Below are 26,129 nucleotides of genomic sequence, written 5' to 3'. Positions count from 1 at the left end.
CTCCTGTCACCTGTGCTGTGGCAGCTGTTTCATCATCATAAAAGACTGAACTTTAAGAGCCTTCAGCAACAGAAATTGCCTAAGTGCAGAGCAATAATATTTATTAGTCTAAGCTCATTACTTAATACTTTTGTGGAGCTTTTATAGAACCATGATTTCTAAGCCATGTTTTTTAGCATAGTTACAGGATGATCTGTGCATAATGATCTTCTTGCCTACGTGATACCAGAATAATTGTTTTTACAGCCTGCTCTTGAGGTGCAGAATAAATGATCATTGTAAACCTTTCTCACATTGTCATCTTTTAATCTTGATCCAGTTATTTACACTGAGCAGCAAGATACAGGGTGCCATGCCCCAGACAGAAAGGAAAATTTACTCCTACAGCTTGATATTTTAAAATCCCCTGAACAGGACAAACTGTTTTGTTTGGAGAAAGCTAACAAGAAAAATGATTCTTTCCTGGACTTATGTTTGACCAGTAAATGTGAAAGAAGGATTACTTTATAGATTAAGAAATAGAAAAGTTTTCCAATTTCCTTCCTGTCTTGTCAGTTAAGCTCTCCCATTTGAGTTTTCTGTTTTCATGCCCTGGGCTTGCAAGGATCCCAGTGAGTCTTCATTATGGCTGCAGGGAATCAGGCTGCAAAAGCTAATTGTGGGTTCAGGTCTGTCCTTTGTTCTTCCGTGCTGCCCATTAATGTGCATGTACTCTACTGTGATTGGTGTCTTTGAAGAAATGATGTATTGCATAAAGTCATATGCATCCTCCCTTGTAATATAATAAAATAAACATTGTGAGGAACAAACCTGTTTAAGGGCGGAGAGGGTGTTATCCATTTACCTGCAAAGTGGTGAGGAAATGGAAGGCAGACACTATGGTTATGGGCGTATATTTTATTTTTCTCAAATTCTTTTCAGGGTAAGTGAAGAAAAAGAGGTGACAGAAGAACGGCTGAAAGCTGAACAGGAATCATTTGAGAAGAAGATCAGACAGCTAGAGGAACAGAATGAACTTATCATCAAGGAAAGGGAAGATATCCTTTAAAAATATGTGCAATGGCTCACTGAAATAAAAAGTGAACTACAGAGAAATAATTGTTCTAATTTATGGCATAGAATAAATCTGCATGTGCTGCCATTCAAAAGCAATCAGAGAGATGACTTGTCAGCATGTGACACTGGTTCATTTGAGCTTAAAACTGCAATCCAGCTGTTCCTATGATGTTGTTTTGCTATGAAATAGATATTTGTCAACTAAAAATGACAATAAGGAATTTATGCATTAAAATATGATTATAGATTATTTTTTTTTACTTAATTCTGTTAGGTGGCTTTAATTTAGGTCTAAAACTTGTATGGTATTCCATTTCTCTCAGTGTCCAGAGAAAGACAATCTACACTGAAGGCATATAAACTACATATATGTACTAGGGGGTTTAGCCAATTTTGACTTGTTTTGATGTAGGGTTGGTTTGTTTGTTTATAAACAGCTGATTCTTTTTTCTTGCAGACTGTCACTTGCATTTTTTTAAGCTCCATATGCTTAGTCCCAATCTTGGAATATCACGTGCAAAGTCAGTATCATTGCAGGAACTGCAGTTTTCCTTTGGTGTGATGTTACAGACCTTTACAAAATTCTCTTCTTCATTTCTCTTCCAAATCTCTGCTGTCAATGCTTTGTTGTTTAATTTCTCAGAGATCTGATGGTTGACTATAGTGGGGTGTGGAAGAGACGGTGCTGCAGCTACAACAACAGCAAATAGTGTGTGGTTCATCAGGAGCTGTATTTCCAGTATGCAAGATAATAATGCCTGCTGGTTTTAGGAAGCATGATGCAGCCTGTATACAGTACTGTTTTCAGTCCTGAGTTATGCCTTGTTCAAGATAAAAATGACAGAAGTTGAGGAGAAGGGCTGCTTGAGATGATGGGGGGCCTGGAGGAGCTATTTCCTGAGCAGAAGCTGAAGTGTGTCTGTATGTGCTTTTGAATAGTGACTGGCCATGTAGAATTAGGTTGGAATGGTGGTGGGGTGAATAGGGGAGAGACAATGCTGAGGCAAAAATGGGCTATTCAAGGTATGAGCCAGTGTTGAAGCAGAAATAAACGGACATAAACAATCCACAAACTTAAACATGACCTTGGAGGAAGGTTCTGGAAAGTTCAAGCAATCCTAGTTCACTCTTTATCCCTGGGAGGCTTAACAAAAAAAGCAGTTTCTTTTTGATGGAACTTGCTTGGCTTACAAAAGGCACTCAGTGATGTGTGGTCTCTGCCAGCAGGGGATTGCCCTTGGCGACCCAGAAGATCCCTTGTGTCACAGTGGCACTTAAATTGTTAGAAAGAGTTTTGCCTGTTTGTACTAAATAATATACACATCAACAAACTTAGCTGGCCAAGAACAGTTACTGGAAAATATTAAATCTGATGTATTCAAGAGCCATTAGCTGTGGCTACAACTCTACTACATTAATTTCACTAAATCAGTGTTTTGTTGTGTATTACATCTTGTGTATCCAGTCAGCTCATGAGTGTGGGTGGGATGCATATTCCTGATTAATTTTTTTAAAATTTATCCACATAAAGCTTTCACTAATTTATGTAAGGTTTATTTGGCTACCGGGAAGTAGACATTTTTGCTTGTGGTGTTTTTTTTTTTTTTTTTTTGTTTTTTTTTTTTTTTTTTTTTTTTTTTTTTTTTGTTTTTGTTTTTGTTTTTGTTTTGTAGGCTTTCTTTCTTTCTTTCTTTTTTTTTTTGCCCTTTGCTAGAAATAGATTGCGCAGGCATGAATATTTTTCCAGAAGTCTGGTAGACATGGCAGGAGGTTAATGCATGCAATTTTACACTTCATAAAACTTTGTAAAACCTGGAAATATAAAACAAGGTTATAATTTAAAACAATATAATTTTAACTGCTGCAATACTTGCCTATCATACATGAATGATTCAAGATTTTCAACGTAACTCTGATCAGTTAATTTTTTAAAGCTTGTTGCAGGGACAAGAAATAGTAGAAATGACTTGCTGAGTTTGAATACAGATTATGGCCATTTCAAGTACAGCAACTTGAAATTCTTCAAGTTTTTCTGGATTGTGGAGTTCACTTGCAAATAAGATGTCAGGGATATAAAACCATAAGAAAACGTCTGCAAGCTAATCCAGTATTTAAAAATTATCCTGTGGTAATAAATTTGTTCTTCTGATATAATTGCAGATATCCAGTGAAGTGTAATTCCAACTTGGTAAAGGTTTAATTCATTTAGCATGGGCAGTCTGTTTTTTTTTTTTCTGGCAACATGTATTTTGTTGATTCTCTCTTTTTTTTTTTTTTTTTTCTTATTGAGTTTCTTGCAGATATTGTTTGGTGCTTGAAACTCCTACTTTGAAGCAAATCTGTCTTTATTTTGCTGTCGTTGATTATTTTTTTCCCCCAAGAAGCTGTGAGGACCCCTCTGTTAGAACTCATTGCTGATGAACTATTACAGAAGCTTTGGGAGTGGGGAAATGGGTGGTATGCAGTGAACTCACCGCAAAACTTTGAGTAACTTAGCAGTATTTGAAATCCAGTATCTGTCTGCAGCCTAAGCTCACATTTGCTTTGGAATTGGTCAGTGTCATCTGGGTAGGGAACAGCAGCTAAAATTTCATGCAAATTTAAAAGTCAGTTCTATCCTTCCATTGCAGTTGACACTTTAAAAAATTGAGTAGTTATTACCAGGGCATTCCACTAGTGGGGGACAACCCTGATGAGCACGCTGTGAACCACGAATAGGCCAGCCTGCTCTTAGCATTGCCAAGTACTTACTATCACAGAATTAAGGAAAATTAGGGATTTCAAGTAGTTGCCCGGTCTACAACTTTTTCCTAAAGCAGTATTGTTAGACCTGTCATATTATAATTTGGACAAAAGTAGGTATTTTGGCTTGGTTTTTCTCAAGGCATTTAACACTTGAAACTGTCTTGTTTCAAAAGAAGCTTGATCTAAAGTGTTTCAAACAATTCCAAAACCAAAACAGGATCAAAACTTTATTTTGCTTGTAATAAACTCTTGTAAGCCTTTTTTTCTGGAAAGTTCTAGTGCTGTTGTTCTTAGGAGATGTGATGCCTAGTGGTGTTAATGTGCATGTGCTGTGATGACATCTCTTGCTCTTATTAAAATTTTCCCAGTTAAGCTGAACTGGAAGATCCAGTAACAGGTGCCCCTGTTCTTTTGATGCCCTCCACAATGAAAGCATCTTACAGCTGTGAAGACGAGGAAGTGGTGGGAAAAAATCGTTTTCTGAAAGCGAAGATTAAGTAAGAGGTAGAGGGAAAAATGTGAGAGTGTGTATTGGGAAAGTGAGATCTAGAACCTGGCTGTAAAGAAAGACTTGGAAAAGGAGGTTAGGCTGGAAATGGCTGATGTGAAAGCAGTAAAAGCCTGTGAGTGATGAGTTCAGAAGTGTTTGGGATAAGCAGTCAGGGTTAAGGAAGAACCAGGATGGTGGCAGTTGGCCTAGGATCAAGCAGATGATTGTGAGACAGCTGGTGGAGGCAGGGATGTGTCTGTTCTGTGTATTCCAGCACTCTCCAAACTTTGAAGCAGAATTTGAGGCGAAGCTCATGTGAGAAAGGTGTTACCTCCCTCTGTGTCTTCCTCAACATCCGCTCTTGGTATTTGTCTTCTGGATACACACTGGGTGACTAAACTGCTTCTAGTGGCCATCTAAATTCTGGCATTGATTTTGGAGTGTGTGACTTGCAACTTCCTTTTTCTTATTTGTTTCATTTACATTTTCACAATAAGGGATGAGGAGTGTGCAGCACACTTAGACAACTTGTGCTGCCTGTTTTTCCAGCTCTGCTAGGAGCTGTTAATAGAAAAGCTGCTGGCTTTCCTTCCCCCCCCAACATATTTTCATGCACCTATTATTAATTTAGGTCCTAAATATGATTTAATTTAACAATCAGGAAAATATCTTTTGTAAGATGCCCCAGTACTGTCATGATAGATGTCTTAGGAAAAAAAGTATAATAATGAGATTATTAAAAAACAAATACTACTGTTATTTCAGAGCCCAAAGAAATAAGGTTGTGGTCTTTAGCTTTTCTTATTATCACCATTGGGGATTTTTTTCATGTAAATTTGATGATGTTGCATAAATGAAGAAGAAGAAACAATCTTAACATGTCTGTAAAGATTTATTCACTGGGCAGAGGAAACTTTAAAAAAAATTTGAAAAATTGGTTATTGAATTCTAAGCTCTGCTTAAATTATCATTATGTAGACAAAGGATAGGCAAGTAAAGAGAAGAAGAGATTCTGTTTATTACTAACTTCTTTTTGTAAATCTAAATTTATCAGTCCTACTAAACTGCTGTTTTTGCGCATATTTAGAACGTACCTGGGTTAGTTAAGCTTTTTGTTGGAATTATTTCTGACTGAACACAGACTTACAGAATGGTTTGGGCTGGAAGGGCCTTTAAAGACCATCTAGATCCAATGCCCCTGGCCAGGGACACCTCCCAGTAGACCAGGTTGCTGAAGACCAAGCCAAGTTCATATGACAAATCCCATGTGATTTACGTGGTTAGTCTTAAAATTGATCACAGACTCTGTTTACACATGTCCTTAATATTATAGAACTACTTAATTAGTTGATTTTGCATGCAGTTAATGTGAATATTAATTTAACTAAAACAGTTCATTTGCTGATATTGTTAGTGAGACATAGAATATTAATTTGCCGGAAGAATAATGAGCTTTATAAGCATTATCTAGAGACTTTAATAAAATGCTTTTAGTTTTGCCATAGTACTGTTCATTACATTAGTCTTGCACACATAAATTAGGGTACTTACATATTTTCTCCTTTTCCTATCTTACTGTGTTAATGGAGAATTAGTAGTATTTTTCAGAAGAAAAATAGTTGCTGGCTTTACTTAATACAAAGAACAAAGTGATAGAAAAACAGGTATCAGAGTACAGAATTCACTTGCTTGTTCTGTCATACCTTTCCTCTGTAATGCTTAATTTGCTTTTCTGAAAACGCGGAGAGAAACACGCGGTTCTGCTTCCTTTCCTTTTTTTAATCTGACCCATCAGGTTGTCATCACAAGTGAAGAAACAAAAAGAGTCTTGCACAAGGAGGCTTTGGCAATGTATTTGGTGCAATGTGTGGCCCCTGCTTGGCAGATACCTGCGTGTGTGTCCCTCCCCATGGCAGCTGTTTGCAAGAGGACAGTTAGTCTGAACTCAAAATGACAACACAGTGTCAGGGGGAACTGGGGTATGGAAATTAACAGTATAGTTAAGCATGCATATATATGAAAGTGGGTCCCTGCCTTGTTGCTCACCCTCCCCACCCCTAACAGAAAATAAAGGACAAGAAAATTTCTATATGAAGACAAATTTTCTGTTTGCAGGAAACTTGTACATAGTGCTTTTGAAAGTCAGGCTATTTATTTAAGACTCAGTAACAGTTTGAGAGTTCGACTTTGGCTAAGTCTGTTCCTGATGGTATAGTTTCTGACAAGTTAGGAACTGAGGGTTTGAAATGACCGTCATTATTTTTCTTTTATTTCTTAACTTGGCTCCCTTGGCTTATCAGTTTAATGTTTTTTCCTTTCTATTTTTCATATGTGAATGCATACTATATATCTTCTTGTGCATCATAATTTGTTTGAAGGTGTGTGAGGAGAATGAAAAAGTTAGTATTTTGTCCCTTTCTTTCATTTTATCCAACTGCTTCACTCTTTGAAGGTGTTTTCCTTACTGTTATTTCAGGTATCTTACTAGTAAATGTTTCTAAGCAACCCTTGAGGTCTATTGAAAAAACCCTGCACTTATTAAAAAGTCTCTAAATATTTATATACTATTCTGTAACTGCAGTATTGGCTAAATAATGTATGTATTTACGAACTTAAATGTAGAAAAATCCGTCAAGGACTATTGGGTAAATAAGATATTTTGAATTTTTCATTAACTTTTAAACTAAAACAAGGTGAAACGTTGTAATGTTGAGTGTTCAAGTGGATCAATGGCTGCAGATGCATTTGAAACTGAGCTTTCTATGTTTAATCCTAGCTAGTGCCTTAGAGCACAAGCTGGCTACATTGTCCATGTTGTGAAAATACCCAGAATCAACAGGCAGCATCTAAACAGTCAGCAACAGCCTCTGTAGAATGTGAGCTAGACAGGCTTTTTGCCCTAAACCTTTGCACTTAAGTGGTGTGGGATTGTCTGTGAGATGGTACTGTCAATACAGAAATACAGCTGTGGGGTGAGGGAAGCAGACTTGGTCTGTGTTTTGTACCAGGTGTGGAATGGTTCAGTGTGTGGCTGACACAGAAGACTTTCCCACCTGGTAGCTCTGGGACAGAATTTTGGAGGCCCCCCGTGGTGAGCATTGAGGGTTAGTGGCATTCTTGCATCTCCTCAGTTTCATGACATTTTTGTACTGTGGTGATCTGTTCCTGGTACTAAAGACTTGGTGTTTCTGAGCTGTCTGACTGAATAAGAGCTAGAGTTCTGCTCTGCCAGGTTGTTGATAACCACTGGTCTCTAAATGCTTCACAGACAGCCTGTCTCCTAGCTCTGGGTTTCTTAAGCACAGACATGATATTATCTGTGTTAACTATCTGGTGTGGGTCTCAGAACTGGATATTTTGATGGGCTACCCCTGTCTAAACCGAACAGGAGAGACCTGTCATTAGAAATGCTCCTTCAGCCTCATGTATCAACATCAGGTACCATAAGAAAAAAACACTGAAGTAATTCAGATCAAAAAAAATATTTCTCTATAGAAGTCAGGCTGGGCAGTTTAAGTGTCTCAGGTGAAAGACAGATCTTCCTTTTTTTTTTTTTTTTCCCAGACACTGACCAGGCTACTTAACCTGACTGAATTTGACCCCTGGTTTTGTGGCTGCTGCTGAAACATTTGGCTTTAGGCATATGAGCTTTCAAAGTGATGTTTGAGTTAAGTTTTCCTTTATGACATTTAGCTCATTTGGAAACAAAGACTGAGATCTTTTAAAAGGAGGCACAAATGTGAAAATGAGATCATTAATTGTTGAAGCTGGTACTGTAACAAATTGACTAGAAATGTGGATTCAGAGAAATTGATGTACTTTATCCTTCCAAACTAAATGAATTCTCCATCTGCTTCAGCTTCTCAACTATAATGAGGACGTTGGACTGACTCTGCTATTGGTTTCTCTGTCTTCCTGAACTATTTTGGAAAGTTTAAACATTTCTTGCATGATTAAATACACTTTCAATAAATCAATCTCATAGTAATTGTTGTTCAGGAGAGTTCATTATTCAGTTCAGTCTTTTAAATTACTGTTCTTCTTTAAAGGATTCTTCTTACGTAATGGCTTCTGCTAAATCCATTTGCCATGCTCTGGCTTGTAATTACTTTAGATTTGAAGAATAAAATGAATGGCTTTATTATTAATCAGTAGCAAATTTGTCTTACTGTTTTTAGAGTGGCCTTCGCTCATGAAATAGTTTTAATGGTCTGGATAGCAAAACACTTCATACCTCTCTTTCAACAGAGATTTAGTGAAAGCAATCAGATAGTTTTGTGGGTTTTTTTTCCTTCCACCACTCCCCCATCAAGCATTTTGTCACAATGACTGTCATCACATGTTTGCTGTTGTAAGCTGCTGGCCCTCTGAAAGCCTAGTTTTGCTACCTGGTTTTAGATTGGAAATTTTTCAGGCTGGGGTAGCCTTTATTTTTGCCTTATGCTGTGGAGAGTACATTGCACTTAAACACAGCATTAATTTAACATTGATTTAACATTGGCTATTACAGTGGACATTGGCCTGTGTGAACTTTGTTACTGTTCAAACATGATGAAAACTTAAGCTATTTCTTACCTCCTTTCTATTGTTGTGGGATTTCTTAGTTCTTATTGGCAGTGCCTTTGTAGTCAGAGTTGCAAGTCTTTGCTGTACCTCTCCAAAGCAAAATTCCATCTTGTTTGACAGCAGCTGAGGCTGGGCAGATAACTGTCCTGTGTGAATCTTCTCAATTTGGCATCAGTTCTTTTTCCACAGTCTCTTGTAAAGTTGTTCAAACCCATCCTTAATTTTAAACTGCCAGTCAGTGCAAAGTAATATAAATACATTTTCAGCCTTGCTAAACTTCTTAGGATCTAGTGGATGTTACATTAATATCTCAATTTCAGAGATTACTTAGAAAGTGAAAGTGGGTTAGTTGTAGAGTTATAGGCATTCAGTAAATCTCAGCTTTTAATTTCTTTAGTAATTCATTGCTATAACAGCACTCTTGGTTTTGTTTCCTCTGTCAATTGTGATGTTTAACCAGGGCTAAGAATTTTGAGTAATGCTGAGGAATTGGAGAAAACATCCAAAGAGAAATGAATAGCATCCTTGAAGTCCTAATTCCATGGCTCTCTAGGAGGTTATTAAAAGTATAAGTGTAAAACTGGGTGGAATTTATCCAAATACAGGAACTTCATTGAAGACTTCAATATATACCTTCTGTCTTTAGTTGCATTGGCATCACACTCCTTGCTCTAGTTTCAGGGGTTGTGGTTTTTTCGTTCCACATTTACATTTTTCACTTCATATCCTCGTATGTATATGTTTATTTAAGTACCTTTTTTAATTGTGGAAGTGGTAAGCTTTTCCTGATGGCAGCGTGGTCACTTCCATTGCGTAAGTGTCAAGAGATTTACATAAAGGTCAGCCCCTTCTTGGGACAAAAAATACCCCAGGGTTTATAGCACAGGGAGTACAGTTGTAGTAATAAGGATTATGTTGCTGATAAGTTCCCCTCAAGGCCCCATGATGGTAATACCCCTATATTTTGTCTTTAAAGAAAACTGCTGAGAGGCAATAATTTTTTTTGTATGTGTCCCATTTTCATTAATGCATGGTAATTGATGGAGTTGCAGTGACTTGTAACAGTAATGAGTTCTAAACATAAGAATGCACTCCTTTCTAATAAGTGAGCACTGCTGGGGTTTAAAAGCGTACTAAATCAGTTGCTTTAGTATGAATTTATTAGTTTTTTTCAGCATTAGCTTTAATAGTAGTTATTTACATAAGCGTACATCCCATTAACCGCCATCAGGGCTGGAAAACATGCTGAACTGTTCATATTTTCATATAATTATTGAACATAATGGTTTCATTTGCATTTCTAAACAGTGATGTTTCTGTCAGGCTTGGAAATAGTGTCTTTACGCAGTCCCTATTTCACATCCACTTATTTGACATCGTTAAATTTTATGCTAATGTGCTTCCCTAGAATGTCATCAGTAGGACAGATGCTTGCACTTTAATATACAAATCAGTGATGCTTTTCCCTCCCCCCTCCCCTGAACTGCAAAAGAAATAAAAAAGCATATCTGCACTTTTTAGATATAGTTTGTTTCATTCTACAGAATCTGTGAGAACTGAAACTTCGGTTTCAGCCCTACCAGTCACTTCCAAATGCTGTAGTAACAGAGGCCTTTGTTATGAGCAGTGGGGGAGGAAAAGTCTTCTAAAGTTCAAGGCAATGATGTGTTAAAATAAAGATTGTAGCTTTGAGCTTGCCTCCTGTGTAAGACCTGGAGCTTCATAGAGCAAGTTGCCTATTCAGGCAGTGGCTTGGCTTTGCTGGCGGCAGAGCATCGCTGTGGAGAAGGTTCAGTGAGGGAGCAGTTTCAGCTGCTGCACTTTGTGCTTGTCAGAAGAAATGCACGTGGGATTCTACATTGTCAGGTTTTTAGTTTTGCATTTAAGATTTTTTTTTTTAATTTTGCAGAGGTGCACGAGACCACACTTAACTAAGTGGTGATGGTGGTTGTTGTATGAACGGTGTTGTCCTGTTTCTTTCTAGAAATGTCAGAGCTTTGATACTTGTACTGAAGTTAACACTGAAAGTTAACGCAAAAACCTAAGCAACATTGCCAGTAATTGTACTTCTGAAAATTGAAGTGGTGGAATAAAAGTAAACAAGTATAATCAGCACCACCACCAAAACCACACTGCTTTTCTTCCATTTGAAAATGAGACTAGTGTGTTGCATCTTGTTCCGTATGAACTTCATCTTGGGACAACTTGCTTACCATTGCAAGTTGGGTGCTCAGGGTGGAGCAGGTGAGTTGCAACCTGCAGTATGCAGTTGGGGTCACAGGAAGAAGTAACTATAGAGATGGATACATAGTGTGTTGCTTACCAGCCAGACATGACGCATGTGAATGAGTGTGGAAAGCCAGAGAATGTGCAGCTCAGTTCTTTGCTTTTCCTAACTTACCATATGTGTCATTGGGCAACTCTGCTGTCTTCTCTCCTAGTTGCCTATTTAAAAATTTGTCATACTGCTTGCTGGCCTTTATGTGACGTGAAAGGTTGAATGTGTGCATGTTGCTCAGTTATGGCATTTCATGGACATGCTCTGAAAATCTTAAATAAAACCAAAAATGTTACGGTCAAGCAGGAGACTGAGAGAAGTATGTCACACAGATTTGTCATTTTCATTGTTTTAAACATAAAAATAGATGTTAAAAAGCATCTCTCTTGGTTGTGTCATAGAAGAAGGTTTGAAGGAGGCACCCAAATGGAAAAGGGTACTTGGACTGAAATGAAAAGGCATATTTTATGCATGAAGGGGCAAGTGAGCAAACTGGAGATATACTCTGATGGGTTCTGGGCTTGTGGTGTCTTTAATTATAGATGATTAACAATTTGCTGGTTGCTTTGCAGACAAGTATAGAGACAAAAATCCCTGCTGGGAGATGCTTGCAGTCTAAGACCTCATTCTGGTGGTGAGTGTAGAGCTGTATTTTAAGCAATGAGAAGCAGCAATATTAAAACCAAACCAAAAAATTTGCTTTCATTATCTAGAAGAGAACTATTGAATTTTTGAAGGATTCAGTTCTGAGCTTGCAGTAGTGCATGTAACCACTTTATAGCAAACAATCTGGAGCAAGGTGCCTTTTGGTACACCTTTTACTCAGGATTAAAATAGGACACACTGATGTGGAGTAGCAGTTGGTGAGATGTGCTAATTTCATCTGTGAAGTACTGGGAAATTTAAAGAGAGTGCCTCTGGCATGCAGAGCAGACTGTTGTACTGCAGAGATTCTGAGCTGACCTCTCATCAATGTCTCATTTAAATCCTGAAAAGAAGACTCTAGGTAATTGGCAAGTATCCTCATTTTAATATGTGGCCATAAAAAGGTAACGTATGATGATTTTCAACATCAGAGGATTAACATTTTACCTTTAAATAAAATATGATTAACTGGTACAGAATTAAAAGTAATAGAACTGAAATATTCAAACTATGACTCTGTGGCGTCAGATTATGTGTCAAATGTGACAGTTTAAGTACTGAAGAGATTTAAAAAATGAGTCAGCTGAAGGATGTATACCCCAAGCATTGAGAATAAAATGGAATAAAACAATTGTAGCTATCAAAACTTTCTTAAACTATCCTGGCTGAAGGAACCAGGAAACCAAAATATAGTGTTGTTTACAGTGACTGAGTCTTGCCCAGGTGCCAGTGCAGGTGCAGTGAGGAGGTAGTTGGCATGGTGTGATGGCATTCTAAACTATGATTTTAAGCCACCATGTATTGATTATGCTTAAATTTAATTGCCAGGCCAAGACTGTTGCTTCTGGATCCATCAGCCTGCAGAAAGGTTCAAATATGATTGATCTAGCAATGCATCTTTTCTTTCAACAGTTTGCAGTCAGCCAGGCGTTTTCTTGTCCCTGTACAATTTCATTTCTGTTAGATTGGCACATGTTTTGATACATGAAGCCACATATTTGCCGTCTGAATTACTTAGTGTTACTGTTTGGAAATGTGAAAATGCCCTTGTGAAGGTTTGTCATTTGACTTCCGCATATTTTAAGCCCTTGTTAGGGCTTTTTTTCTCCACCTAGTAGTTCTGTAAACTCAGCTTGGAATTTGACAGTAAAGTGGCACATTGCTGTCTTCTGAAGTCCTGTAAATGAATTTTTAGAGTTCAGTATGGGCATTTAGTAATATTCTTGTAGATGTTGTTTTCAGCACATTTGCACACATTAAGCTGTGACACCTTGAAGTTTTGTAGGAAGTGCCAAGAGGAGGAGTGGAATATGACTCACGTTCCACAATGCAAAAATAAAAGAAATGGTAAATAAAATGTGCTGTGGTCATAAAAATTGGCAGGTCTAATTTTGTTTACATCCAGAGAGTGGAATACTCAAGTAAGTGTGTTGATTTCGTGCAGTTTTTTCAGAGAGTAGAATTTTAGTAATTATATAAAAATGCAAGCAAAACATTTAACAGCCTTCATAATACATGAACTCTTCCAGTGTGGATTTCTTCATATTTCATTGTCTTCAGAGAGAACTTTTTGGTTCCTATAAATATTTTTAGGCACATTGATGAAAGATCCTTAGATGCTTTTAAAGATGTTACTCATTGTCTCATAATGGTACAGAATAGGACTCAAGTGAGCACAGCTCTTAACATCCAGCTGTCACTTCAGGTAACTGGACAAGTCCTGTGAGGCCTTACTGCTCTGTTTCAGTGCAGATAACCATATTTAACTTGTCATTGCTCTCTGCTTTAACCTGCCAATTAATCTCCTGCATAAATTTATCCTATGAAAAGACGGAAATTAAAAATAAGAAATATGTTTCTAATTATCTGTGGAAAGAAGTTATGGGAGCAAGTAACTTACCTTCAGAACAGAATTTCACTGTGGAAAGGACTGCATGGCATTGTCTCTGCTAGTGTGGGCCTAGATTTGGTTACCCTGAAAGGCTCTTGATTTCCTCGGAAAGCCATCTGGGCATACTGCCTTAGGTACATCTGCTGTGATGCCTGGGGATCTGTGCACGCACAACCTGTGAATCCTAGTTGATTTTAATGAACTGTTTATATTGAACTTCTCTCATGTTGGCAAATTTCATGTTGTATATTACACGCCTCTTTCTGGAAACAGCCACAAGACAGTCGAAAGAATTCAACAACAATATAATTGCATTGTTCTGACTGAATAGTGAAGGCATCAGAGATTCTTCTGACTCATCTTCGGGGGACAGATGGCTATCAGGAACGTTCTGGCTCTTTCAAACAATTCTCTTAAATATTTCTGTTCCTAAAGCTGTAAATATCTGCCTTGGTTCATTTGTTACTTCTCTCCACTGTGCCGTTTTTTAAGGATGAGTGTTTAAAAAGATCTTCCAATGTTTTTTTGACATCTTTTAATTTCCAAGCTAGACACAGTCACAACTAGCTTAAACATGCTTGTTCTTGTGCCAGTGTTTTGCTTAATTAGATCTTCCTTCTATTTAATGTTTATGGAGAAGGAATTAGAGCAATAGACGTGCCCAGTCTCAAAGGGAAAAGAGAGGACAAGGTGAGAGAAGTTTCTTTCACTTGGATGCCTGTTGTATGAATGATGGGAACTGCTTGACTTTTGGATTATAAAAGGTGAGAAATCTTGGTGAAATGGAACAAGGTTGAGAAGGATTGTATGACTGAAAGGTCGGGGAGCTTAGCAAAGTCAGAACAGCAATGTGTACTAATTGGGGTTTGTTTGCTTTTCCTTCCATGTGAAAGTTGCCTTGATGAAGTTCATCTTTGCAAAGCTATGTAGCAAAATTTCTGGTGAGCGTTACGGAAAGTCCCCAAAGGTCAAACTTTTAAGTGCACATATATGGTACAATTAAAGGTTGGTCCTCTTAAGTAACTGCAATGACTGAGCCAACAAATGATGGTGAGACTTTAAATAGGCCTGTTGACTTCCACCGTGCCAAAGGTGTCTTGTCCTCCTTGTTAGGAATTCTGTTCAGTCTTGCTTTGCCAGAGAGTTTGTGGGACAACACTGTAATTGTTCTTTTGTTAGTTGTTCAAGGACATTGAGTTGTTGTGAATGGTTTAAATTGTCAGAGAAAAAGGCATCATGTAGCTGGATCTGCGCATTAGCTGTGTAGCTGTTGGTGTCTCAAAACTGTGAATGGTGCTGCCCACAGTCAGGATTTACTCCCCAGCATTGTGATTTTTGCCTTTTAAATACCAGCAATAAAGCAGTCAGAGGTTTGGGGTCTTCATCTGCAACAGATTTGTATTTTATATGGTTTTCATGTGCATTTTCACTGTGTGTGAGGAAATACACGTGGCGGAAATAATTCTGAAAAAAAATTACAGAACAGTTGACTATTAATTAAAAGTTATTCAGTCTTGTCCTTGGGTGTTTATTTGGGCTTTGTCTTTGTCTGCATCTGTCCCTCTTGGGGATGATTTGCAGCACTTTGCCGTTGGCATGTCTGTTGCTCTTTGTAGACACTAGAATAGATTCTTACCTCATATTTCATAGAAAACATATGAAAGTTCTGCAGTTAATATCTACTGAAGGAGCCATTATTTTCTGCTGCTCCTTGAGATTAAATAAAGTGTGGGTAACTTGCATTGCAGGAGCTTTGCGCTGCGGTTCATAGTTTTGACATAAAATTACTTTGGGCTTGCTGAATCAGTGGTATTTTGTCTCCAGTATATCTTCTGCCCCAAGAGCAACCCAGAATGTGTTTGTGGACTGTAATAAAGACTGGTTTGTGCTCTTCTCATTTTATAATACTGCGTTGCTTTAGGTGTTGTTCTACTTTCTTTTTCTCAATGTCAAGAGTTTTATTTTAACAGGACTTGTGAAGTCTGGAGACTTATGGAAGATTACTAAATCTGCCAGAAGTTTATAAGGCTCTTGAAGAGTATATGAGATTATACATAAACTCTTCTTCACTCTCTGAATCTGGTTGTTAGATGATGTGAAACTTCATTTCCTAGGAAAGAGGTTTTCTGCTCAGGAAAAAATATTCTTCCAATTTTCCTGGAAGATAATTAGTCTCTCTTCGAAGTGTGTTGCCCAGTGGGGATCTATTCTTCAATGCTGTGTGTTTTGAAAGTGTTGGCTTGTGTATTTGCTGTAGGTTGATTCAGTAAGGCAGTTGTGTAAATCCCTACATCTTGTCACTTTGTATCATATTTTGCATATGTTTTAATTTAACATTATTTATTAAAGCCTGCTTGTCTTTGGAATGAACAATGTTTTTGGTCAGGAAATGTAGGGATGTAGGAGGGGGTCAGGAAGCTTCAAGAGAATTTTTAAAGTCACATAATGGCTTTTCCTATCACCTTTGTTAGTGAAGGCTACAGCACAAGGCTTTGCAGAGTTTCTTCAGGCAGCTGCATGGAGGACAAGCATTACTCTCCTGTATGGACTGCAATTGTGCTGTTACATCATGTGAAGAGAAAAAGAGATGATCTCTTGGAGTTCCTACTGCAGACATTCTGACAACATCATGCTTCTGGATACGAATCTTTGGGACTTTCTCATATTCTTCCTAAAGAGTAAAGATAAGCCCATGACCCAGGGTATTGTTCATCCAGTCTAAGCTGTGCTGAACTCCTTGGAGAGGCGTGCTGAAGGCTAGTTTGCTCAATCCTCCCTCTCAGCCTTGGCACTGTTTGCTTGCCCACCTTGATTTGAGTGACATCTGTGATCCACTGCTGCGGATGGGTCTGCAGTCAGTGTGTTTAGGTAATGTCTCCTGTGCCTGTACTGCAGACATGTCCAGAAATTAGTGCAGTAGCCAGTCACAACACAAATTGTCAGTGCAGTATGTGGAATCATTCTCTACCCAGGAGACTCACCTGTAAATTAATGTGAATACACACAGTGTTTCTTTTTTTCCTGCTCATCTCCCATTTTTTGTCAATCATGTAGTATTGAGTACGCAAAGAATGGAGAGACTCTGAGTTAGTACTAGTTTGTTTATTAGTATGAGATATATTTTCCCTAGAATTTGTTAAAGTCTGTACTTTGTTTCTGGAATTTGGATACTCTCATCTCAATTTTATCTCAAGCAGAGTGAGTCTTCTAGACTTGTCTAGATTTATGGGTAGTGGACAGTAGTTCTTCCATGATTGCAAACTTTCATGTCAGAACAATCATCAAAACACTTTTTTTTTTTTTTTTAAACATAACAGTTTCATGTTTGGAAAGCCAGTTTGAGAATCAGGTGTAATATCAAGCCTAGTGCCAAGATTAAGTCTATGATAACAGGAGAATAATTCACTGTAACATTTTCATACATAAAGCTGCACTGAATGCACATTAATAAAACAGATACGTGGAGGGATGGTGTCACACTGCAAGATGTTTGTCAGGTTGTTTTCACTGGCCTGACAGAGCTCCAGTATGAAAGGTACAGAGTGTGGACAGACTCTGTAATGAACTTGCATACCAAATCATCTGCCAGAACTCTGGTCAGCTGGGAACAGACTTGCTGACAGACATGAGACTCCTGGTATAGCCATGTGGTGCTTTATCTTTTATTTAAAACTCAGTTGGCTCTTTGTTCTGTAAGTTTAATAGAAATGTAGTCTCTATTGCCACAATGTCAATTTTGCTGTAGTTTATCGTGCAGAATGTTGAATGCTATATGCCTTGCTCTGTGAAAAGGATGCATTAGGAGTCTTGGAAAATGCAGCAATGCTCAAAACAGATTTTGATTGAGATTCATTTACAGAAGGAGTCTCCCACAGTTTTTATGGTCTCGAACAAACAATGGTTTGGTGAAATAAACTGTTATATGTGAAAATTACAACAGAATTTATAGTGGCTAGAGACCCTCGGTGCAGTGCTAGGAAATGGTTGTTAATTGATCCTAACATTTTGTTATGATGGATCTTGTGTAGAAAAGAAAACAACTTCTAGCATCTTACATATTTTATTATTTCTTTTTCAGTTATTTCTTACATTAGGGATAGAAATCTGTTCTGTCAGCCTCTTGGCTTACATAGTATTTGTTCCTAAACAGGCATTGAAAAGTAAGTGAATTAAAGACAAGCTGTAATTTTTTTCATTTAGAGTTGATCAAAATTTTAAATTTCTATTTTGCAGGGATTGTTAATACTTTGAAAAGCAATTTTGTTTCACTAAAATGTCTTTCAAATGAATTCAAAGATGCCATGTTTTGATTTTATGTTGTTTCATGACATGGTGAGAGAAGCATGTTGTGATCCTGCTATCCTGATGATTGTGCTCAGACATAATGGAAGTGATCTATTTGTTTTTTTAAAGTGTGTCAGTCTGTCATTGCAAGACACAATATATATCAATACTGAATGTCAGTCATTTTGTTAGGCTTTCAGCTACTGCCATATCATTATGACTTTTTTTTATAATGAGCAAAACATGACAATTTGTGATAAAAGAAAATCTCAGCAAGCAACCCAACACCTGATGCAAAATGAAAATATTGTCATCTTTGAAAAAAAAGAGAGGATTTTCTTAGATTTCAGCAAGTTGGTTTTCTTCTTCGGTTTGAAAAGTGGTTTTGACAAAATGTTGATGTTGTATTAGCAGCATGTATTAGAATTAGACCTGAAAGAGATCCTTAGGCATCCTTTTCTTTCCCAGCAGAGGATGGGTCACTGTCTGTCTTTCTCTCTGGCTTCTAGTTCTTTGTCCATGTAACCTGAATTTAAGTTCAGATTTTCCTTCCAGTTTGGAAGTGTTGCCATAACTGTAGGGCTTTCTCTGTAAATCTGAATTGTTTCTAATTCGACAAAGCAAGCTCTGCAGTGTCCACGGCTGATTAAGCTTTCCAAGCTGTCACAGGTTTGCTCTGTCCTCAGCTGCGCTTAGTGAAATGCGCTGCAGGTTGGGTACCCATCCCACAGATTTCTGGTAGGGTTGGTGAAGTTGAGCAGATTTCAAGGGGCCGTGATATATTATGACAAAAGTGATGGGTAGGCTGTTTGATCAGCATTAACTACAATGCCAGTAGACCTTTAACTTAGCTGCCATTAATTCAGCCTGACTAAAATAGCATTTAGAGTTAATGAAACTAGTTTTAACAGTATCTGCAATGCTTTCTGTGTGCGAACGTGTGACATTTTACAAGTACATTGCAAAGACTAAATTGATTCTTAGAAGAATACATTTCTCTAGTCCAGACAAGACCTAATAGATCTTTTTCCTAGATAGCAGACTTAACTTTTTCTTAATTTTCTCTCTTGATTAAAATCCTGAATGGGTTGAGGTTTCTACTAAATGTCTGCTCAAAACAAGCTTAGAGAAAATGGAATGTCAGCCTTAAAAATGTCACCTTAATATGGTTTGACATGATAAGGTCCTAGAAGTCTCCTAAGGATATATATGCAAGTATGGACTACATATGCTTGCTGTATTTGGAATCAGTGTGTGCAGGAATGTATATTCAAAAAATATTGATGACACTGTGCTGTGGAGAGTGCTTGGAATAAGGAGCACTGGCAAAAAAAGAAAAAAAAAAAGGAAAACTGACTGGCAAACCCAAGATACAGAGGTGGATGAAAGGCAACTGAATATTCAATATGGAGGGTTAAAAAAAGGTATCAGGCTGCTGGGGCAAAGGAGCAGATCCCCTGTTAAAGGGGAAAAAACAGAGTTCTCATAAAAAATTTGCTTATTAATACTTAGATTTAATAAGGGAAATAGTGCAATTCTAAAAGATATTTATGCTTCTGGTGTGAAATGGAAACAGTTTCTTTTCTGTTTTTGTGCATGTGCACAAGCATTTATATTATTCTAACATTTTTTTATAGTGCTGCCTATGTTTTTAGCACAGAAGATATACTAGTTTTGGTAAGTTGATTTTTGTCTATCCATAAAATTCTGCTGACTTCTCTTTTTTGTCTAAGTATTTGACTGATTATTGAATTCCATGCATTTATGAGTACTTCAGAAGTCTTATTTAACAATTAGTGCCTGGAAAATCGAGGAAAGGCACATGTCATGCATGTGCCACATATTTAAATCACACTTTAAAAAAGCCATCTGTTCAACACTTTGTTTTTAGGGCTGTTCTACAGAGAAGTGTACCATTAATAAGGAGAGTTCAAAACCAGCTTAGGTACCTATTAGGCATAGTGTTAATGTTAGTTTTTTTATGTATATATATATATATATATGTTTGTGTGTATTACTAGATGCCTAAATTTCCAAAACAGTAACAATTTAACCTGAGCTCTTGAGGGTGACATTTTGCAGCTTGTAAGCAAAGTAGAGTCTGGACAAAGACAATAGAGTTTCACATCAAGCTGTTGGCAGTAGCCTCTCATAAAACTTAAAATTTTTATTTGTGATTGTTTTTCTGCTCTTATATAATTTGAAATTGGGTAACAATTCTCTGGAATAAGCTATAACCACTTATGTGTTTTAATAATACAAGGTTTTGCAATATTGTCCAACAGCTGTTGAATTTATTTTTTATTTTCTTGGTTCAGAGCAGGCACATTACAGTTATACTTTATCTGAAACTGTTATCTAAAACAAGATTATGGCAACCAATTATTCTGTGTTTAATGTTGGTGGGCAAATTCCCCAGACCATCTAAGCTTGTTTAATATCCCCTTGCAGTGTTTGGACAATGGACTGTTGTTATTAGAAACTATGAATCAAAGTTAAATTGAGGGTATGAATCATGTTTAAACTGCAGAACAAAATCATGATGATGTGAAAGTGCAAGTAAGTAAAGTGAACCATAGGATAAAATAATGCAGATTCTTGCTTAAAGTAGGTGCAGACTAGTTAAGTCCTCTCTGATGAGTGAGAGACTTGCACAGATGATCCCTGACATGTTTAATTTGCACTGCATTGATGTGGTGAAGTGTGGGCTTGGTGACTTCATGTTCTGGATGCACCTGGTCTGCAGCTTAGCTGTTACTGAACCATCCTGTGGGTCCTCTGCCCTTGCTTCAGATCTGAAAGAGTAGAGGTGTTGCAAAATGTCCTTTTGTAGCACAAGGTGGTGCCCTTCCTACCAGAAGACACTTGAGAGGATGATAGGGAGAGGTTGTAGGGGTTTGCAGGAGAAGCAGTCGCTTCTGTTTGTTAGATCAAGAGGCAAAAAGGGTTTAATGAAATTAAATTTATGCTACTAAGACTTCTGTGAATTTGGTAAGTGGAGCTTGGATTAGAAGAACAGAAATAATGGTTCCTTGAGGCTTACAAATTTCCATGTTTGCCTTACTTCCAAGGTAGGGTAAGTGATGTGGAAGCCTTTATATATTAGCCCAAAGTTTGCTTTTCCTGAAACATGATTTTTACGTTTTATGCAACTGTGGAATATTTTTCCTTTCTGTTGTCTACTAATAAGCGATGTCTTTGTTCTGCTCCTAACTGGACTGAATATTTTGTGTCCCACACTCTTCTTTGAGAAAGTGTTTTGGTGAGGGTTGGTTTGCATATTTGAAAATGCAAAAGGACATGTTCAAGTATGTAGCTAGCAGTCCCAGACCAGCAGGATATGTGTATCTCTGCATCTTACTGGATATGTCTATCTCTGCATCCAGTTGTGGATGCACAAAGTAGATGCATATTTGTGTAATGAGGTTTTTCTGAACAGCATGGACCAGGTCCAAACTGAACAATTTGTTGTATCTGACTGCCTCTAAACGGTTTGGGAAATGTTTACTGCAAAAGCATGTGAGTCTGTCTTCTAAAATATTAAATCCAAGAAGCGCAAGGAAGAGCAACAAGAAATTTAAAATAAGGATGTTAGTGTAATTCAAAATCACATCTCTTAAAACAATAAAACTTCCCTCACACAATCTGTGTGTTGTCGGATTTTGTGAGTTTCGGTTGAACTCGTGATGCGTGTGTGCTGACTTCTGTGCAGAATCTTTTCAGTAATCCATATCGTTATCACTGCGCTGATTTTAAAATCTTAACTCTCTACACGCTCTGAGCAACTGTATGGTAAACAAGCCTTGTTACTTATCCTTACCTTAGACTTTATGTGCAAACTTTAATACCTTATTCATATAAGGTCTGACCTTTTCTACAGTTGCAAACAAGCCTCCAAATAAACCTTGAATTATTAAACCAACCTTTATGTGAATGTAATGCGGTTCTCATACTATTTTATATTTCTCTGGCTTCCATGCTGGTATTACAGGAATGCATTCAAATGGCAAATCTGTCCTTCATAAGCAAAATAGGTTTACCTTTTCCTAGTTAGGCAAAAAATTCAGTCTAAATTTTGTTTGAGCGGAACTTAGATCCTGTAATAAACATTATGGGCATAGAAGAAACTTCCATTCTCTTGTTAATTGGCATATAAGGGTCTGTTTCAAGTCATATTACAGGATTACCACTATTATAAATATTGGAGATTGTCTCCTAAAATAATGACATCAGTCATGTCATGTTGTAGTAACTGTGTTGTTTCTGTTTATTGTGTGTATGCCTGAACCAAGTATTGTGAGGTTGCAGTGGTGTGTGTGTTTTTGTTTGTGTTCTATTAGCAATTTCTGATAGGAAGGTGAAACCAACAGTCATGGACTGAGGAGCTGTTATGCCAAGAATGACTTTATCTTTCTTTAAAGACATCCATTCTCTGAGCTTGTAGTCAGCCTCGTGAATTCCTGGGCTTGGGACTTCGGGTTTTGCAGGGAGAAGGAAAGAGGCTGTAGAGATCAGTAAGTGAGAGTGAAAGCATGAGGATGGACGTGCATATTCTGTCTTAAAAAGTAAACTTGCTGGAGTTTTTTGTTGGGGAAAAAGAAAAGTCGTGTTCCAACTTGGCATTTTAAGTTTCCCTTAAATGCCAGTCTGAGGCATATTTGCAGCTGTTCCCGTTGAATAGTGCAAAGGCTTGACTTGTGTGGTTTTCAATGGCATTCAAGGTTTCTGTGCCCTCTCAAAAAGTGTTACATTCATTTATGGCTGTGGCACATGCACAAGAATGGAGATATCTGGCCTTGATTTATGCTGCTTCACTGCATGCATCTCCTTGCTTAAGTCAAGGCTCCCAATTTCAGGAGTCAGCCAATCTCCTGAATATAAAGGCACAAAGGGCAGGAGAAAAATTATGATTAATGTTTCCCACATTGCCATGACTTCTGTTAGAGGCCCGAAGAGTTGAGATATTTGGTTCCTTTTAAGAGAACATGGGAAAGTTTGGGACAGGATACATGAAATATGGAGATATTAACTACAGCTAATGAGAGATGTGAGAAGGAGCATGAGTAGTTGCTTGTTTACCTTATTATGGAGTAACATGAACCAAAATACCTTAAGTGTGGGGGAGTTGTTAGTGAAACCATTCTAGGAATTTTACAGATGTTTTTAGCGAGCTTTTTTAATCTGTGGTGTTTACAGATGTTTTTAGTGAGCTTTTTTAATCTGTGGTGTTAATAAGTGTTGTAGATTTTTGATGTGTTTCCTTTTTTGGTTTTACATGGATTTATTTGACTGATTTTAGTGAACTGTTTTGTAAGTCATACAGAATATATGGTATGATTGGAATAGTGTTTGTACCGAAATCTGAATTTTTGCATGCCTCACTGCTTGTTACTTTCTTGTTGTGAACCTTAATGGTGGATTAAAATATTTGCATTTATTTTACCTTGGATTTCAATGTATTTCAGTGAAGTTAACAACCCATACGCTATTGATGTAAGAGGCACAGAAAAGGTATTCAATGTATTGAAAGAGACCACTTCAGTGTTTCTCACAGAAATGCTTGAGAATATACAAGAATTTCTGTTTTAAAACTAAACTATAATTCTAGGCTTGTCATTATTGCTTGTCTAGGCAATAACTCTGGGCTTGTCATCGTAGAAAGGCACCTTCACACATCTTTAATTTCTGTAACTAGTTTTAATAATTTCCCTGGGACCATCCAGAAAATAGACCTTTTCTCAGTTATGTCCTGGTTATGCAGGTCAAATTGATTTATTTTTTGCTATCACTTTTTTTTTTTTTTTTTTGTGATCTGGATAAGCATACATAAACATGAAATTAGGGGTATTGAGCTATACCTAGCATTTTATATTCTTTGCAATGGAATTTCTTCCTTTTTCAGAAGACAGACCACAAAAACAACCTGATGCATACTTTACTTTCTGGATGTAGCACTGTACAATTTAGCTTGAGACCACAGAAACTTTGGCAATTCTAAGACTTGTTCAGCTTGTAATAACATTGTGTAGAACTCTACATGAACCGGGAAATTATTGTGTGTCTTCTTAATTGCAAAATTACACCTACAATTTTGAGGAAGAGGGATAGTGTTGAGGAGATGGGAAATTTCAGGTGTTTTTTTATGCTTTGCAGTCAATTATAAAAACAGTATGAAACTGCGATTTGTATGCATGATGGTTTTTCCCTTTAGTGATTATGAAATTAGAATGGTGCTGTGTATATGTGTCTCTATATGCATGTTTCATGCTTTAAGAGAACATGCAGGGCTACTGAATTAAAATAATGTAGTTGAGACTTCATGGAATCATCATCCTCTTTTGAAAATTAATTAGGAGGTGCAGTAACTTCCATTTTGTGTGTGCAAACAGAAAATGAGCGTATGGAGCCAATGGGTGTGTATCTGTACTAAACTTTGTGTACTGTCTTTACTCAAACCTTTTGACTGTATTTGAATCATCTTCTAAATTCTACTTTCTTGTAACTAATTTACATAATGCTGCTGCTCACTTAAAATCAGCTCATTCTAAGGACTGATATAATGTGTTGTGCTAATCTAGGTTCTTTCGTTCAAGGAGATCAGAGTGGTTTGCAAATGCTTATAATTCTGTCCTCATCCTGTGAGTTAGAATGTATTGCTGCATCTCATCTTCATAAAAATAAAAAAAAAATTAAGTAGAAATTTGAGAATTTGTCCAAGATATTAAAGGAAGATTATAGCAGAACTATGTTTAAAACTTGGATATCTTTGTCCTGGCACTTGCATTTTCCTTTGGTTTTTTTGTCTTAATTTCTGAGCTTGCACAATAAAGACTCTGGGTGAAAACTTTTGCCTTTACTGAAGGCAAAAGGACTAAGACTTCATTTAAAAACATGGGAACTTGGGTTCTGTTGCCAATTAGGGCAATCTGCAGTAGTCTGTAAAAAAAAAAAAAACCCTTTTGCTCACAAAGAGTGAACTTCAGATTTCCTGTTCCATACTTTTTTTCAAGTCCCTAAGTCCTAAAGATGCTTCAATTGTATTAAACCCACTTGTGTCAGACTGTATCTTTTTGCTACTTGCAAGAATTTACCTGACAATGGTTCTTGCAAGTTACTGCTGGTTTTTGTCTTCCTATATTTTTGTTCCAGACTCAGCCTTAATTACCTTCTGGAACGTCTAGGCGTTTTCCGTTTGTCTGCTCATGGACATTAATTCCTTAGACAGCTTTAGGGTTTCTACAAAATCAAGTGGTGTAGATGGAAGAAGTGTCTTTTGCCATTTCCATGTTAAGTATCTGTTTGAATGTTGGCTGCTGATATTTTATCTTGTTCTTGAACAACTTTATATTGCAAACCTAATTTATTGTCTAGCTGAGGTACAGTGAGTGCAGTGTGGTATCTGTCACCTTTGGCAACATGGTCTTTGAGTAGGTGTAGGGATTTACATCAGAGAAATTGTCTTAATATGTTGAAACTTTCTTTTCCTAGGAGGAGTCATTTTAAAGCAGAGGGGAAGCTGAGGGACATCTTTTCTGGTTTCTGTCTAGACATCCTTGATAACTTTCCTTAAATTAAGTTACTTCAGAGCCTCCAAGAGCATGTCTGTGAGAGTCACCCTTCTTTTTGCTTTAATCATTACATTCTTGTTCCCTCAGTTAAGAGGGTTTTTTTTGTTGATTGGTTGCAGACTGTATTAGGAAGGTGCATACAGGCCATGTCCGAAGAGTTTTGTTGAACAATATACCCAATGCAAATATTTTGAGTATACTTTTCTGATTTTTCCCTTGTATATGCAATTTTTGTATCCTTTCGGTGGCTAAGAAGCATTGCTTCCTTCCCTCCTGCCCAGGGAAGGAAAGAAAAGACTTGTGTACCTGCAGAGAGGTTTGTGACCCAGCCTGTGTGGCTGGTGGGAGGTGCACAGATTTCTGTTTGAGCTGTAATTATGTAGTGGGAGAATTGATCAAGTGGATAATGCTAGGGCACTTTTCCTTATTTACCTCTCAGAGGGGGGAACTACCATTGACAGACAGATTTGGGTGAGATCCAGGCCTAACAGAAGACCTAAATTGTAGGGATCTGATGGAACACTTCTCAAATGTAGAAGTCCCAGTTTGGCAGATGGAGAGATGTAGTGAGTTTGGGGCATGTAGACAGTGAAAGGTATGAAAAAT

At 37.4% G+C, this 26,129-nt stretch overlaps 1 protein-coding gene across 3 annotated transcripts in view; it reads left to right on the top strand.

The window, feature by feature from the left end:
* Positions 1-24,811, top strand: part of LOC135407763 (protein hinderin-like) — a 42,664-nt gene extending 17,853 nt beyond the window's left edge. For all 3 annotated transcript variants that reach the window (XM_064643124.1, XM_064643123.1, XM_064643125.1), the window contains one exon: positions 922-24,811. In XM_064643124.1, the coding sequence (XP_064499194.1) occupies positions 922-1,048 (127 nt within the window). In that variant the 3' untranslated portion in view covers positions 1,049-24,811. The remainder of the gene's footprint in view (positions 1-921) is intronic.
* The last annotated feature ends 1,318 nt before the right edge of the window (positions 24,812-26,129 follow it).

Source organism: Pseudopipra pipra, chromosome Z (assembly GCF_036250125.1).
Source record: "Pseudopipra pipra isolate bDixPip1 chromosome Z, bDixPip1.hap1, whole genome shotgun sequence".
Taxonomy (NCBI): domain Eukaryota; kingdom Metazoa; phylum Chordata; class Aves; order Passeriformes; family Pipridae; genus Pseudopipra; species Pseudopipra pipra.
The sequence above is the reverse complement of the archived record's forward strand: the minus strand, read 5'-3'. Positions and strand labels throughout refer to the sequence as shown.